Source organism: Gracilinanus agilis, chromosome 4 (genome assembly GCF_016433145.1).
Source record: "Gracilinanus agilis isolate LMUSP501 chromosome 4, AgileGrace, whole genome shotgun sequence".
In the NCBI taxonomy this organism is placed as follows: Eukaryota; Metazoa; Chordata; class Mammalia; order Didelphimorphia; family Didelphidae; genus Gracilinanus; species Gracilinanus agilis.
This window is the reverse complement of record NC_058133.1, coordinates 434169432-434184025: the sequence shown is the minus strand read 5'-3', so window position 1 is coordinate 434184025 and position 14594 is coordinate 434169432. Positions and strand designations below refer to the sequence as shown.

General features: G+C 40.6%; 1 protein-coding gene across 1 annotated transcript in view; it reads left to right on the top strand.

The window, feature by feature from the left end:
- Positions 1-1340, top strand: part of FRMD1 (FERM domain containing 1) — a 49850-nt gene extending 48510 nt beyond the window's left edge. Inside the window, exon 13 of the mRNA XM_044675483.1 lies at positions 1001-1340. Within this exon, the coding sequence (XP_044531418.1) occupies positions 1001-1288 (288 nt within the window). The 3' untranslated portion in view covers positions 1289-1340. The remainder of the gene's footprint in view (positions 1-1000) is intronic.
- Positions 1341-14594: the final 13254 nt, after the last annotated feature.

Genomic DNA, 14594 nt, shown 5'->3' with positions numbered 1-14594 from the left:
GCCTAGGCTTGATTTGAACACAGGTCCTCTCGACATCAGACCTGGCACTCCACTGTGCCATCTAGCTGCTCCATACCCTTACTGTTGAAGATCTCAAAGGGAGAGCTTCTTTTCAGAATCATTATCCTTGTCATTCCTCAGCCTTTTCTGAAACATTCACTACATTTGAGACACAGTGTCAAGGACTGAAGAGCATACATGAAGCTTGGTGGCACAATGGATAGAAGAAGAAGACCTGAATTTAAATCCTGCCTCAGAAACTTCCTAGTCACTTGATCCAGGGCAAGTCATTGAACTTCCTCTATGTCTCCATTTCCTCATCTGAGGAATGGGGGTAAAAATAATGCCCACCTCCCAGGGTTTTTGTGAAGATCAAATAAGAAAGCACTTTGCAAACGTTAACACTAAATAAATGCTAACTATTATTATCAGTATCATTTTTATTTCTTGTCCTCAGGAGGCTTAGTTGCAGAGACAAGAGATGTAAATATCTGGGAAAATGATACAATTTCCTTGTCAGTAATCCTAGGGCTAAGATTCTGATCACAAAGACAGAATATGGTACTAGAAATAGCTGGCCTAGCAAATACTACCTCTCGGTGTCCAATATTTTCCAGACTCTGGTCATCTCTTCAAGCCTGGCTGCTGGGGTTTGGAGTGCTCTCTCAGGTCAACACAGTAAGATAAAATCATTAACTCCCAGGATGTATGAAAGCTATGGTGCATTGTAATTAATTGCCATTCATATATTTTATAGAAGAAAAGATAAAGCGTACAAAATGAGTAGATTACACACAAATGAACACAGAATCATCTGTTAATGTGGGATTGTAGCTTTCTGATTAAGAAAATATTTGGAGCAAATTGGCAGAGAGAAACAGTCCACACTTAACATGATAACTCCTTTTCATCCTTATCACAAAGCACTTTTTGAATCTGAAGAACCTACTCCTTTGGGGATTCCTCCACCCACCTCTGTGTTTTCTTTCTAACCCCACAGCTCAGAGAGATCAAAGCCAGGGAGTGCTCAGATCAGCACAGCCAAAGCCTGGATGACATCCGCCTGTACCAGCAGCAACATCCACCCCCAAGCACCAATCTTTCTTCTCCCACATCTCATAGCTACACTTTTGGCTGCGCCCTAGAAGACAAACTGGCTACTTATGGCTGTGTATACTCTACGGCCGATTGTATGACCAAGTCTGCCCTCTATGGGAAGAGATCTATGAACTGTCTCTCCCTGGATCTTCTGGGAGAAGACCAGGTCCCAGAAGAATTTGTGGTGTAGGCTAAGTTGCCACAATTTGGAGGTGGTTTGTGGCATGGTAGCCTATGAGAGAAAAGAGGAGAAGTCACCTTAGATCTTGTGGATAACTGCAAAAAGGAATCATCTTCCTCACCAAGGGAGAGCTTGACATGGTGCTCACCTTCGCCAAGACACCACAGTGCAAGTGATTCACAGAACAAATTTCTGGCACTGGTCCCTCCCTGACTTGGACACTGCCCTAACAGTTTATTCCAATCTCCTGGGCAGTCTCCAAACTGGTAGGTGGAAGGAGCCAGACATACAAAAACCTTCCATCTATTGTCAACTTTCATCAGTATCTTCTACAGGATTCCAGGAAAAGAGCAAATCTCCAGCTGAACTTTAAATGCCCCTTTTATGTGGTGTGTTCAGGTTTTTTAAGGCAGGTCTTGGAAATAAGTGGGAAATTCAATTCAACAATCATTCCAAGCACCTATAATATGCAAAACACCGGGACTAAAGACAAAACCCAAAACAGGCTTTGCCCACAAGGAGCCTATATTCTACTGGACCATCGTAGGTGCTTATTAAATGTTGAATTGGATTCAATTACAGTGATGTTTTGGTCCTTCCAAACAAATCATGAAATCAAATACTAGGTTTGTTACCCACTGGGGTAACAGCCTGAGAGGTTTCTTTCTTAATTTCTCTCTCTATTCCTGCCCCATTGGCAAAAAGGGGGGGGAAATTTCTTAGGGGAAATCAAGAACTTCCCTCTTTGACAGAATATCTTTGATTTAGTCTTTGGAAAGCAAGGTGGGGAGGGAGGGAACATTGGAAGGCAAAAAATGTGTAAGCAGTGATGAGTATTTGACTCGGAAGGAAGAGCCCTGGAGTCTCAAAGCTTCTATTCTCTGCCCCTAACTTGCTGAGGCCAACCAGCTAGATATCCTCTATACCACTACAAAATCGATAAAATAACCCTCAAAATGGCAAGATTGTCCATTTTATGACTCCAGCAGTTTAGTTGTCTTCGAATAGAGTCTTATAATTAATTATACACTGAAAGCATAACAAAAATTTGACCTTCAAGAATGTATGTTTATATTTGCATGGATATTATTCTCAAGGGTGTGGGAAGATTGCTTATTGTCCACTCTCCAGGAGTCCCAAATCAAACTTTGCTGTTGCAGAGCATTCATCATAGTGCTTATTACAGGATGCCATTCAGGCTTGCTGGTTCCTTTTCAACTGATTTCTTTGAAACTCTAGCAGATCACAAATCTCCCATTTTGCTAATCTTCTAGTCATTATGCTTTAATTTGGCATTTGGAAGTTCCTTTGACCATGTGTGCCAATGCAAGGACAGGCAGGCAGGCAATCCTGCATTCAGTGGTCACTTTCTGTTTCTGTATCTGCCAGGTGATATCAATTGCATCCAAATCTGTTCTTTTTTTCATGTACAAGGACCATAAGAGATTATTGAATAAGAAGCCAATGTAACTCTTAAGTATGAAGTTAGCTTTCCAAGGTTTTCTGAGGCTTGGAATTTCCTTTTTTAATGCGGTAACAAATAAATGAGATCAAACTAGCCATTCTACTCAGTTTCTTAAACAGAATAGTTCTTAAGTAGAGGATGCTATCTTACTTTGTCAGTAATTAGGCCATTCTATTCATCAATTACTCTCATAACTGACTTCTTTCTTTTCTTCCCTCTTTTGTTTCCTCCCCCCCCCCCCTTCTCTTTCTCTTTCTCCCTACTAAACTTCTCATGTTTTGAAATAGCATAAAGTTACTTACAAACTCATATGACAATCTGTGATATGGGAGTGAGTTTGTGGAATTTCCAGCATTGTAGTCAATGGCCAGTGACTTCTTAAGAGCATTAATAATAGACTCTTGAGAAATTCCAGCTGCTTTTCACCATATCACCTATTTGCAATCAAATATCGAATGTGTTCAGAATCTGCACTCAAACTCTTCAAGCTGGAGAAGCTGCTCTTTCTACCATTGTTGGCACCAAAAATGAATAGACAAACTTAAGTCATTTCCTCTCTTCCCACTGCCTTCTTTTTCTCTCCAAGACCTCTCTACTCCTAGTTCACCAACGCCACTTCCCCCTCCCATTAATTTAAATAAGTTTATATCTAGGTCAAGTAGTTTGTTGATGATCTTCTCTTTGGCTCTGTTGGTACTTCCCAGTTTTCATGGTGGAGAATTTTATGGAAAATGTCAGTAGTCGATTGGTGACTATGAATGCTGAATTTGCCTAAACTATAGAAACTATCAGGGAGTTAGCTAACTAGGCAACGACACAGAACTCATCTTTTACAAGGGCAGGAATGGGACGAGAGGCTGAAAGAAGGTAGTCATTCTTTCTACTTTGGGGTTCAATATGGCACCATCAATCATGAGGCATTATGACAGGATGCATGTGTGGTTGCAGGATCCCAGGGTTTCTCCTGCTATTAATTATTGTACTCCTTCAGCCTTCCAGTAGCTTCAAAGGAATATACCCCTTTTCCCTCCCCAATGCATGATAAATAAGAAAACATTCTCTTCTCTCCAACTGTCCTACAAGCTCTCCATTGAGAGTGAGGCAGACTCGGTTACAGGTGGCCTTGCTCCCATGTCATCCATCAACTTGTTGTCATTTGAGTATTTGCTGTGTAGGCAGTTAAAAGGCATAGATCATTTTATAGACAGGTCTGCCTGCATCACCTGATGGGAAAGCCGAGTCTCCGTTTGTTTGTGTTCCCTCTTGAAAGGATGCTACGAAAGAAGGTGGTTTTCGGTGTCCTCACTGGCCGCTCCTTCAAAGGGCAGTTGCAGCGTGAATATTGTCTGAGCATCCCCTTCTGCTTGCTTCTCAGTAGGGCTCTGATGGCTGACAGTACTTTGAGTTACAGAGCAGGGATTCCATCCTGATGGTCTGTGTAATATTTTCTATTTATTCGTCACCCCTCTCGGACTGTTGTCCCCTCCCTCCACATCACCGCAGAAGTAAGTGCTCGCCATGCTTGTGCTTGCAACCAGGAAGATGGTCCTCATTTTTGTTTAGACAGAATTGTTATATTTTGTTATTTTATACTCATAAAGTATTAATATCGAATGACTGTGAAACCATTCTTATGCAAGGTTTTTGTATCCATGCAACATTGTTAATCTTTTGTCAGTGCTATATTTTGTATCTTGATTATACTTGGTTCACATTGTTCATATTAAAGCTTTTGGGGGGCTGGGGGTGGGGGGACAGGGGAGAACTTGAATACATAGCATCCTGGATGGCTTATACTACTGTGTTGTCTTCAGATCTCTCTGTACTGGAAAGTGTTACTTCTCCTTTCTGTGAAAGGCATCTTTGTATATACCGTGCACATGTAATAAAGAAGTGAAAGATTCTTGCTTGAACTTTTTTGTCTGAAGGGAAGCAGGGAGGGGAGGAAGCTTGATGAAGCTTTTAGAGCATGAAGTGGGGCTCCAGCGGTCATGTAAAGGCTTTTAGAGAAAGCCCTGCCCTGGCTTTGTTCAGAATCCCACAGGATTTACTGAGTTTGGACAGAGGTGGCTGGGAATAGTCATCCGTCTCATTTGAGGGTCAAGACTGCTTACGGGGGCAGCAGTAACTGAGTGGGACAAGTTGGTTGTCCAGAGATTACTTAAAAAATTGTAATGCCGGGGGCAGCTGGGTAGCTCAGTGGACTGAGAGCCAGGCCTAGAGATGGGAGGTCCTAGGTTCAAATCTGGCCTCAGACACTTCTCAGCTGTGTGACCCTGGGCAAGTCACTTAACCCCCGCTTGCCTAGCCCTTACCACTCTTCTGCCTTGGAGCCAATACACAGTATTGACTCCAAGACGGAAGGTAAGGGCTTAAAAAAAAAAAGAAAGAATGAGACGTTCGAGTTGATATAACACAAAGCAAAATGTCTTTAAGTACTTCAAAAGATGCTAAAATGGGCCATTTCCATTCTTTGACACTTAAGATCCAGTAGGGCAGAATAAAGAGTAAACCAAGAAGACTTCCACTCAAGTTCCACCTTAGACACATCGAAATCCTTCCCTACTCCAGGCAGTTTCCTAATCTTGTACATTAAAGAGAAGGAAGCTGTTCGTTCACCTGCTTGGCCAAGGAGGTTTATACCAACGAATTCACAACTCCAGCCCCTTTCCAGATCTTTTCTGAAGCGACAGGACAGAAGACAGGTAGGAGAACCAGTTTGGCTGGTTTTGATTGATCATTGCATGCAGGGATAAATTCACCAGGCACAGTACAAGCTCTCCAGTAGCTATGAAAAAATAAATGAAAGGACAATAGGAAAGAAATTTTCCAGGGAAGCAGGATGGGGAAGATGGGAGTCGAGCTTGAAACAGAGGGTGATGGTAGTACTAGAGGAAGAGGACCAGAAAGAATGCCGAAATGTTTTCTCAAATGCCCACTGTGGCCATCCCTCATGTAAGTAAATGCACAGTCATAAGAGCAATGAGATCAGTAAGAGCTTTTCGGAAATGTCCTTGTACTGAAACCATCAAATCACTTTTGTATATATGCCCTGGCTCCTTGCCTAGTTACTGTCTTACTTTCTGAGCCAAGGCACCCCAGTACAATGCAGGAATTTATAAGCTTATACACACACACACACACACACACACACACACACACACACACACACACACACACACACACACACACACATATATATCTTCTTTATTCATTTTTTTAATTGTGTCCAACTCTTGGTGACTCCACTTGGGGTTTTCTTGGCAAAGATTCTGTGGTGATTTGTCATTTCCTTCTCCAGAACATTTTATAGATGAGGAAACTGAGACACACAGGGTTCAGTGACTTTGCTAGGGTCACACAGCTAGTGTGAAGCTAGATTTGAACTTGAGAAGATGAGTCTTCCTGACTCCATGCCCAGTGCTCTATCCACTGTATCACCAAGCTGCCTATATATATCTTAGAAGATATCTTTTATAAGTTGCATTATGTTATATGGAGGGAGGTAGAACTAATGTTATGGAGTGGATGGGGAACTAGTCTCAGACTCAAAATCTGTGTGGACCTGGGCAAGTCACATAATCTTGAATCTGCAATTTGCGGAACAGGTATCATCACTTGAAAATCATTACAAGTGTGAAATCATGGGTCTAGAGCAGGGGTCAGCAACGTGTGACTCTCGAGCCATATCCGACTCTTTCGAGGGCCAGATATGGCTCTTTCTGCAGGAGCCATAAAGTCCATTTTTTTTTCAGATGCTGTTACAGGAGCACTCACTGTGAGCACTGGACAGCTCTCAATCCACTGAGCTATCCAGCTGCCCCCAATGGATTATTTGTGGCTCTCACGGCCAAAAAAGGTTGCAGACCCCTGGTCTAGAGCCATTCCTCAACTGCCAAAACATATATGGATGGGACGGTGCTTTTCTTGGTACAAGGGACTGTTGATGAGAAACTTCTATATATTCTGATATAAACTATTATATTTTTCATACATACTGATAAATCTTTCATTTCCTTCATACGAGTTTAGTAGGGATATCCTGATACAGGGAATGGAATATTAGATTTGGAAGAAGGAAGACACTAATAATACCTAGTTGATCTTAAGCGAGTTATTTCACTTATCTACTGCCATGTCCTCTTCTCTTGGTGGAGAGAGCTCCAGCTTATAAAATCACAGGTTATTCTATATAATTCTATAACACATATAATAATTTTATATAATTCCATAATCTACAATAATTTATTTAATTCTATAATATATAATAATTTAATATGATTCTATATTATTTAATAATTCTCTAAAAATTCATTTCAACAAGCTTTTATTGAAAGCCTATATATGTGTAATGCATCATGGAAAACAACTGCAAACATCACTGATAAATTTATTTTTTCTGAGATATTTAAGGGATTTATTCAGATTTATGAAAATAATTAATTGCTATTAATCAACTGTTAAATTAGACTATGATCTCCTTGAAGAGAGGAACTACCTTTTCCCTTTTTTGTATCCTCAACACTTAGCACAGTGCCAGGCATTTAGTAGGGGCTTAATAAATATTTATCAAGGGGGCAACTGGGCAGCTGTGTGACCCTGGGCAAGTCACTTGACCCCCATTGCCTACCCTTACCACTCTTATACCTAGGAGCCAATACACAGAAGTTAAGGGTTAAAAAAAATTTAAAAATTTAAAAAAAATTAATGTTTATCAATTGACCAACTGGTCTAAGAATATGAATAAACATATCTCAAAGGAAAGAACTCAGATTATCTTTAGCCATTTTAGAAAGCTCCAAAACAGTAATAGAGAAACATGAATTAAAGGAGTTCTGAGGTTCTGACTCACCTATCAAATGGCAAAAGATGACCAAAAAAAAAAAAGAAAATGGCGAATGTTGGATGGGTTATGGAAAAATGGAAACGATGCACTACTGCTGAACCAGTAAAAGGGTAGGACCGTTCTGGAAAGCAATTTGGAATTATACACAGAAAAAGGTGCTAAATTGTGCTTGGGCTTTTGACAACACAGTGACTGACACCTTTAAAGATCAAAGAAAGAGGGAAAGTCCTATAAGTATAAGGATATTGTAGTTCTTTTTATGAGGGCAAAAATCTAAAAGGCTCCCCCTCAGTTGGAGAATAACTGAACAAATCATCATATCTGGATGTAATGGAATACTATTCTGCTTTTTAAAAAATTATGAAATAGATAATGTCAGAGAGACGTGGAAAGATTTGTGTGAACTGATAATAAAGTGAAGTGGGCAGAACTAGGAAAACTATTTTGTAACATCTGTATTATACAATTTCGAAGACTTAAACTGATGAAACATGGAATGAGAAAAACCAGGAGAATGATTTATACAATAACAACAACATTGGAAAAAGAAAGAATGTTGAAAACTGGAAGACTTTGGATAAAACAAGACTTTATGTGATGCTAGAAGACTGAAAACAAAACATGCCCCCAGAAAGGTATGAGTGTAAGAGAAAGAAAACTGATTTCTACTGATTAAAAGAGTAAAATTTAATTTAAAGAATGAAATACAAAGGCAAAATGAAACCATCCTTGCACTCAAGGAACCTATATTCTACTAGAGAGATACAACATTTACACAGAAAAAAAACCAAACATATAATTTGAGTTTAAAAGTACCAGTCCTGAGAGTGATCTAGAAAGACTTCATATAAGAGATAGAAGCAAAGCTAAGCCTTGAAGGAAACTATAAATTTTCTTTAAACTTTTGGTTATTTTGTATTAGACAAACAACACTAATGCTCACCCATCTCCCCCCCCCGAACTGATTATTATTAATAATAAAAATTCATAAAAAAGAAACATTCAAGCAAAACAAATGTACACATTGTCCATGTCCAAAAAAAAGGTACATTTCATTCTGCACATCAAATCCATCACCTCTGTCAACAAATAATCGTAAGCTAAGGATTCCAAGAGACAAAGGGGAAATGAGGTGCATTCCATGTATACAGAGAGACCTGGCAAAGTCATGGGCAGTGATGGGGTTGGGTGGGGGGGGGGCGCGAAGTCTGAAGAACAGCAAATAACACAGTCCAGCCAGAATGGAGATAAATCAATCTCTGATTTCATTTTTATGAAAGAAGATTCATGAGAAATAAATCTGCAAAGGCAAACTGTTGACAGACTATGAGGAGCTTTAAATGTCAGGCTAATTTTGCTTTTTATACTAGAGAAAATAGGGAGCCATTGGAGAGTCTTGAACTGGGTAATGGCATGGTTAGGGCTGGGCTGTAGGAGAATGATTTTGGCACTTATGTGGAAAATGGACTAGAGAGAGGAGAGACAGGAAGGCAGGAATTCAAGAAGATGATTAGAAAGATGTGTTCTTGAAACAAGGAACTTGTCATATGAGGGGAGAGAAGAGATGGAGAAATTTCAAGCATTTATTAAGCACCTGTTGTATACCCTATACTTTTCTAAGAACTAACAAACATTGTGCTATGAGGTAGAATCTTCAACATATGACAACTGACTGAATAATTGTGGCAAGGGAAATGGAAAAAGCTGCGCCCAATGCCTGGGTTTTATACCTGATTGGCTTTGGAGGAGGACTGAATTTAATGGAGAAGATAATGAGTTCAAGTTTGGATGTGTTGAGTTTGAGATATAAGGTATCCAATTTAGAATTCAGCAGGCAATTAGAGATGCAGCCTGGAGTTGAATATGTAGATTTAGGCTTCATCTCTATAGGAAGGATGGGGACAATTAGGTGATCTAGTGGATGGAGAGACAGGAAGACTTGAGTTCAAATCTGGACTCAGATACTAGCTGTGTGACCTTGGGTGAGTCACTTAACCCTGTTTGCCTAGTTTCCTGTAAATGAGTTGGAGAAGGAAATGGCAAACCACTTTAGCTTCTTTGCCAAGCAAATGACATAGAGGGTGCTGAAGAGTCAGACACAGCTGAAATGACCAAAAAACAACAAATATAGGAATAACAACTTATAGGAACTGATGAAGTTGCCAGAAGAAAGGAAATGAAGAAGATTCGGGAGAAAGCCTTCCTGGATCCAACAAAGGAGGCTGAGAAGGACTGGTCAATCATATAGAAGAGAAGCCTACAGAGCACAGAGTATCCAGGCAAAGGAGATGGTCAAAAGTATCAAAATCTGCAAAGAACCAGAAATATGAGGACCGAGAAAAGGTCATCAAACAAATGATAATTTTGGAAAAGCAGCCTAACGTCATGGTTAGGGATCAATCTTAGAATTAGGAAGACCTGCCTCTGACACATAATGTATGTCTGACTCTGGACAAGTCACTTAACTCCTCAGTATCTCTAGTCTGTTCTAAGATGTTAAATTACAGACGAATCACAGATGTACATCCCCAATCTAGGGGACATATGCTTGACTTATCTCCCCTTTCCATCCCTTTGTTCCCCTCATATAACAAGTACTTTATTTCAAGTATTCATCTCTCTGAAAACCCATGAAATCACAAATCCAGACCAGACCAACCAATCCCACAAAACCTTGGAGAGAGGGATTTCAGGGAAGGTGAACTGGAAGGGAGTGAAAAGCAAAGAGGGAGGAATCTGGGCAGCTAGGAAGTCTAGAGGGTGGAGGGCTGGGAAAGTGTTCCCAAAAGGAGCAATGACTAAGGAAAGGAGACCCAATTGGGGAATCCAACTGAGGGTTCAGGACTTTTGGGGAGAGGAGGTGGCATGAGAACTCTAAGCCCGAGCTCCCCTTGCCTCCAAGGCTCATGATTCACTATTGGAGTGCCAAGCACAACTGCTTGTAAATGAGATGAGTCAACACACAGGTACAGGCTCATTAGTTTATCTTGGCAAAAAGAGAGCCATTAGTAGTACATCCTTAACAGAAGAGCATGGATGCTTGTCCCCAGACACTGGACTGGCGAGAAGAATAGATTCACTCTGATTTAGGGGAGATCATCTAAATTCTGGCCCAGCTCTGCCTTTTACTCGTCGGATGACAAAGGACAGGTCCCTGGGGTTCTGTTTCCTCATTTACAAAATGAGAGGAATGATCTGGATGCTCTACATGGTCCATTCCAGCCCTGAAATATTAGGATTCTTCAATTTCTTCAGCCTCCCTGACTTCCTGCAGAGCTGGGCAGAAGGTGCATTCCTCAATTGTGCCGTCAGAGGGCAGTGGTGGTGCATTACAATGGTCAGTGGCTGGCTCCACAGATGAGTCTTAACTTTTGCCTGCAGGGGACTTTTTGTTTTGTGTTGTTTTGTTTAAGAATCCTGTTGTAAAGCTGGGGTAGGAAAGGACCTCAAAGACCATCCAGTCCACCCTTCACTTTTAAGATGAGGAATCTGAAGCCCATGGAGGGTTAGCGATTTACCCCAAATCCCAGGGGTTAAGGGTCAGATCAGAGACTGGAACTTTCTAGTCCAACCTCCTCATTTTACATAGATCAGATCATATCACCCTCCTACCCTCCCCATGACCTCCCCCCTACACACACGCAATAAACTGGCTCCCTGTAACCTTCAGGAATAAGTCTTCTGCTTGGCATTCAAAGACCTTCATCATGATAAGCCCCCCCCCACCTTACAATCTTCTTATGCCTTATACCCCAACATGTACTCTTCTGTCCATTGACCCTCACACAAAACATACCATCTCCCGACTCTGGACATTTTCACTGGCCACCCCCATGCCTGGGATTCCTTCCCTTCTCATCTCGGCATCCTGGCTTCCCTCAAGTCCCAGCAAAAATTCTAGCTTCTGCAGAAGTCTTCCCAACCCTGCTTAATCTTGGGGACTTTCCTCTGAGATTCTCCCTAATTTATTCTGTATATATCTCACTTGTACATGATTGCTTGCATTTTTGTCTCCCCCATTAAAACTGTAAATCTTGAGAGCAAGGATGGTCTCTTTTGTCTTTCTTTGTATTCCTAGCACTTAGCATAGTACCTGGCACAGAGTAGGTGTCTTAATAAATATGAATCGATTGACAGATAAGGACACTGAGTTCTAGAGAGATTAAATGATTTGCTTAATATCCCACAGAGGCTAAGAGGCACAGCAGAACTTGAAACCTAAGTTGTCTTCCATCCCCAAACAACCCCAAAAAGCAACGCTCTCTTTGTGAAGATGATCCTCAATAATAATAATTATTATTATTATAAACAATAAACAAACACCTACTAAATAAATAAATAAATGGATGATGGATAATAAATAAATAAATAACAATAATAATAATAAAAGGGAACTTGTGTAAAATTTCAGAAAATTTCAGCCCTAGTTGATAAGGAGACAGTAGTGGGGAAAAATTGTTTAGACACAGTTTGTTTAGTGGCCCAAAATATCTTATTTTGTAGAGACACCCAGAGACCAAAAAAAAAAAAAAAAAAAAGCTGAATGAATGAACTTGAGCAACAGGATGTAGATTTGGGATGAGAACTAAAAACATGTTATTGAAAATCAGCTTTATCAAGAGAGAATTCCTGGCCCATAAAGGGAAAACCAGGAGATTTTTAGGTATGTGAGAAAATGGGGAGGCTAGAAAATGGCTTACGGTACCAAATAGATGTGTCCCCCAGTGACCCTTAGCTATCCCCTCCCCAGAGTAAGATTCCTCAGTGTCCACGTAGGCATTTTTTTCTCGTTTGTCCTCTAAGACACCCAGGGCCAGGCGTCCAGTACTGGTACTTCCAGGAAAAGCCAAATGAAAATGCCAAAGTGTCTCTAATGTGAATCATGCCAGTTCAGAGCAGGTCAGCAGCCAAGTGGTATGGATGTGGTCAAGAAAAAGTCCCTGTGTGTTTAGCAGACAGAAGACAGCCAAGTGACCGCCAGCTGACCCAGGGAAAAAACACTCGTTCTTATGGGGTGACTCAGATTTTTGACCTTCTTCTTCGAGCTGAAAGCCCAATGGCAGACATGGAGAATAATGCCAAATGACTGTCAGCATCTTGTTTGAGACTGAGTTGCCATCCTTCATCTCCTATCTTTTGAATGACTTGGGGAATACAGTTAGAGACTGAGGCACTGCCGTTGCCCTAGAGAAACAAAACCACTATTTCAGATCCTCGGTTCAGTTCCTCAAAATTGGGGAGACCTAGAAATGGCTTTTATGTTATAGTCTTCCTTCTGTTCTTGGATAAGCCTGCATCTAGACAGCCCTCCCCAGAACTCTGTCTCTGCTAGAGCTAATGAGGTGGTGAATTCCATGTCACTGGGAGTCTTCGAATATTGGCTCTATGCCACTTTGGGGGGAATTCATGATTTATACAGTAATTGACCTAGACTATATTCAAATCTCACCTTCTTCGAGATGTTTTTCCTTCTCTTCTTTCCTCCAATGTCTTCCCTTTGAGATTACCTATCCCTTATACGGTGTATGTTTTATATGTACATATTATTCATGTATTGTCTTCCTTATTAGGATTTGAGTTCCTTAAGTTCCATGATAGGGAGCCTTGGGTTGTAAATTCCATTATCAGGGGATCATGTTTTCTTTTGTTTTTCTTTGTATCCCCACCAGCACCATGCCAGGAATAGAAGTACTTAATAAATGTTGATTAACTGATAAGATATCTGAGAGTTAAGGAAGACCTGAAATCATACTGGTTCTAGAGTCAGGATTAGAATTAGAAGATGAGTAGATTGTCTGAATCTTTTCTAGCTCTAAATATATGGTCTGTTGAAACTCTTTTTATAAAGCCCAGTTGGGTTGAAGCAAAGACTATTTGAATGGTAGGGTAGCTAGGTGACACATTGGATAGAGTGCTGATCCTGGAGGCAGGAAGACTCATCTTTGTGAGTTAAAATCTGTCCTCAGATACTTAATAGCTATGTGATCCTGGGCAAGTCATTTGACTCTATTTGCCTCAGTTTCCTCATCTATAAAATAAGCTGGAGAAGGAAACAGCAAACTACTCCAGTACTTTTTCCACAAAGAGTCAACAACATCTGAAAGACAGTAGGATAAGTTACTTAATCCTTATGGACTCAGTTGGTTCATCTGTAAAATGAGAGAATTAGACCAATGGAATGAACAAGCACTTATGTATGAGGCACTGAACTGGATCCTGAGGATACAAATACAAAAGTAAGACAGTCTCTGCCCTCTAGGAGATTACTTTTGAATAGGAAGATACTAATATACAGGGGAGGTGGAAGCCAAGGAAGAAAGCTTTAGTTTGAGAAGTCAGGGGATTGTAAGTGAAGTCATTGGGCAGTTGGCTGTCAAAATCTTTCTGGTAACAATGGTAGGTAGCATTTCTTATTCCAAGAGTAAGAACAAAATGGTGAGAGGGTATGGCAAACGTGGAAGAGTAGAGGGATAGTCTGATCCACAGGTTGCAAGATGCTCCTTCTGGGTATACCCTAATTTCATGGTGGATTAGAGATGATGGATCATCTAAAGCCAGTTAGATAATTGTGGGTAATGTGAGTTTTATCCATTCACCTAGCAATCGAGACAACTCAAAAGTTTCTAAAGTCACCTTCCAGCTCTGGAGCTCTGATGCTGGAAAGGTATCCCAGAATCTTGGAATTAGGTCCTCTGGAACCATATACTGCCACCCAGAACTTGATTGTGGAGGGTTTGGATGTCAGACTGAGTCTAGACTTTGTGCAGCAGAAAATAGGAAACCATTGAAGGTGTAGGATCAAGAATATGTGCCACATTTTATAAGAGGAGTGTGAGTGAAAGAATGTAGACAGATAAAGAAGTATTTAAAATCTCTGTTACATAAAAAGCAAAGGAACGGGGATGTTTATTTTAGAGAAGAAAAGATTTGGGTTGGGGAGGGGGAGAGACAAAATAACTGTTCATGTATTTAAAGAACTATCATGTGGAAGGCAGCTAGGTGAC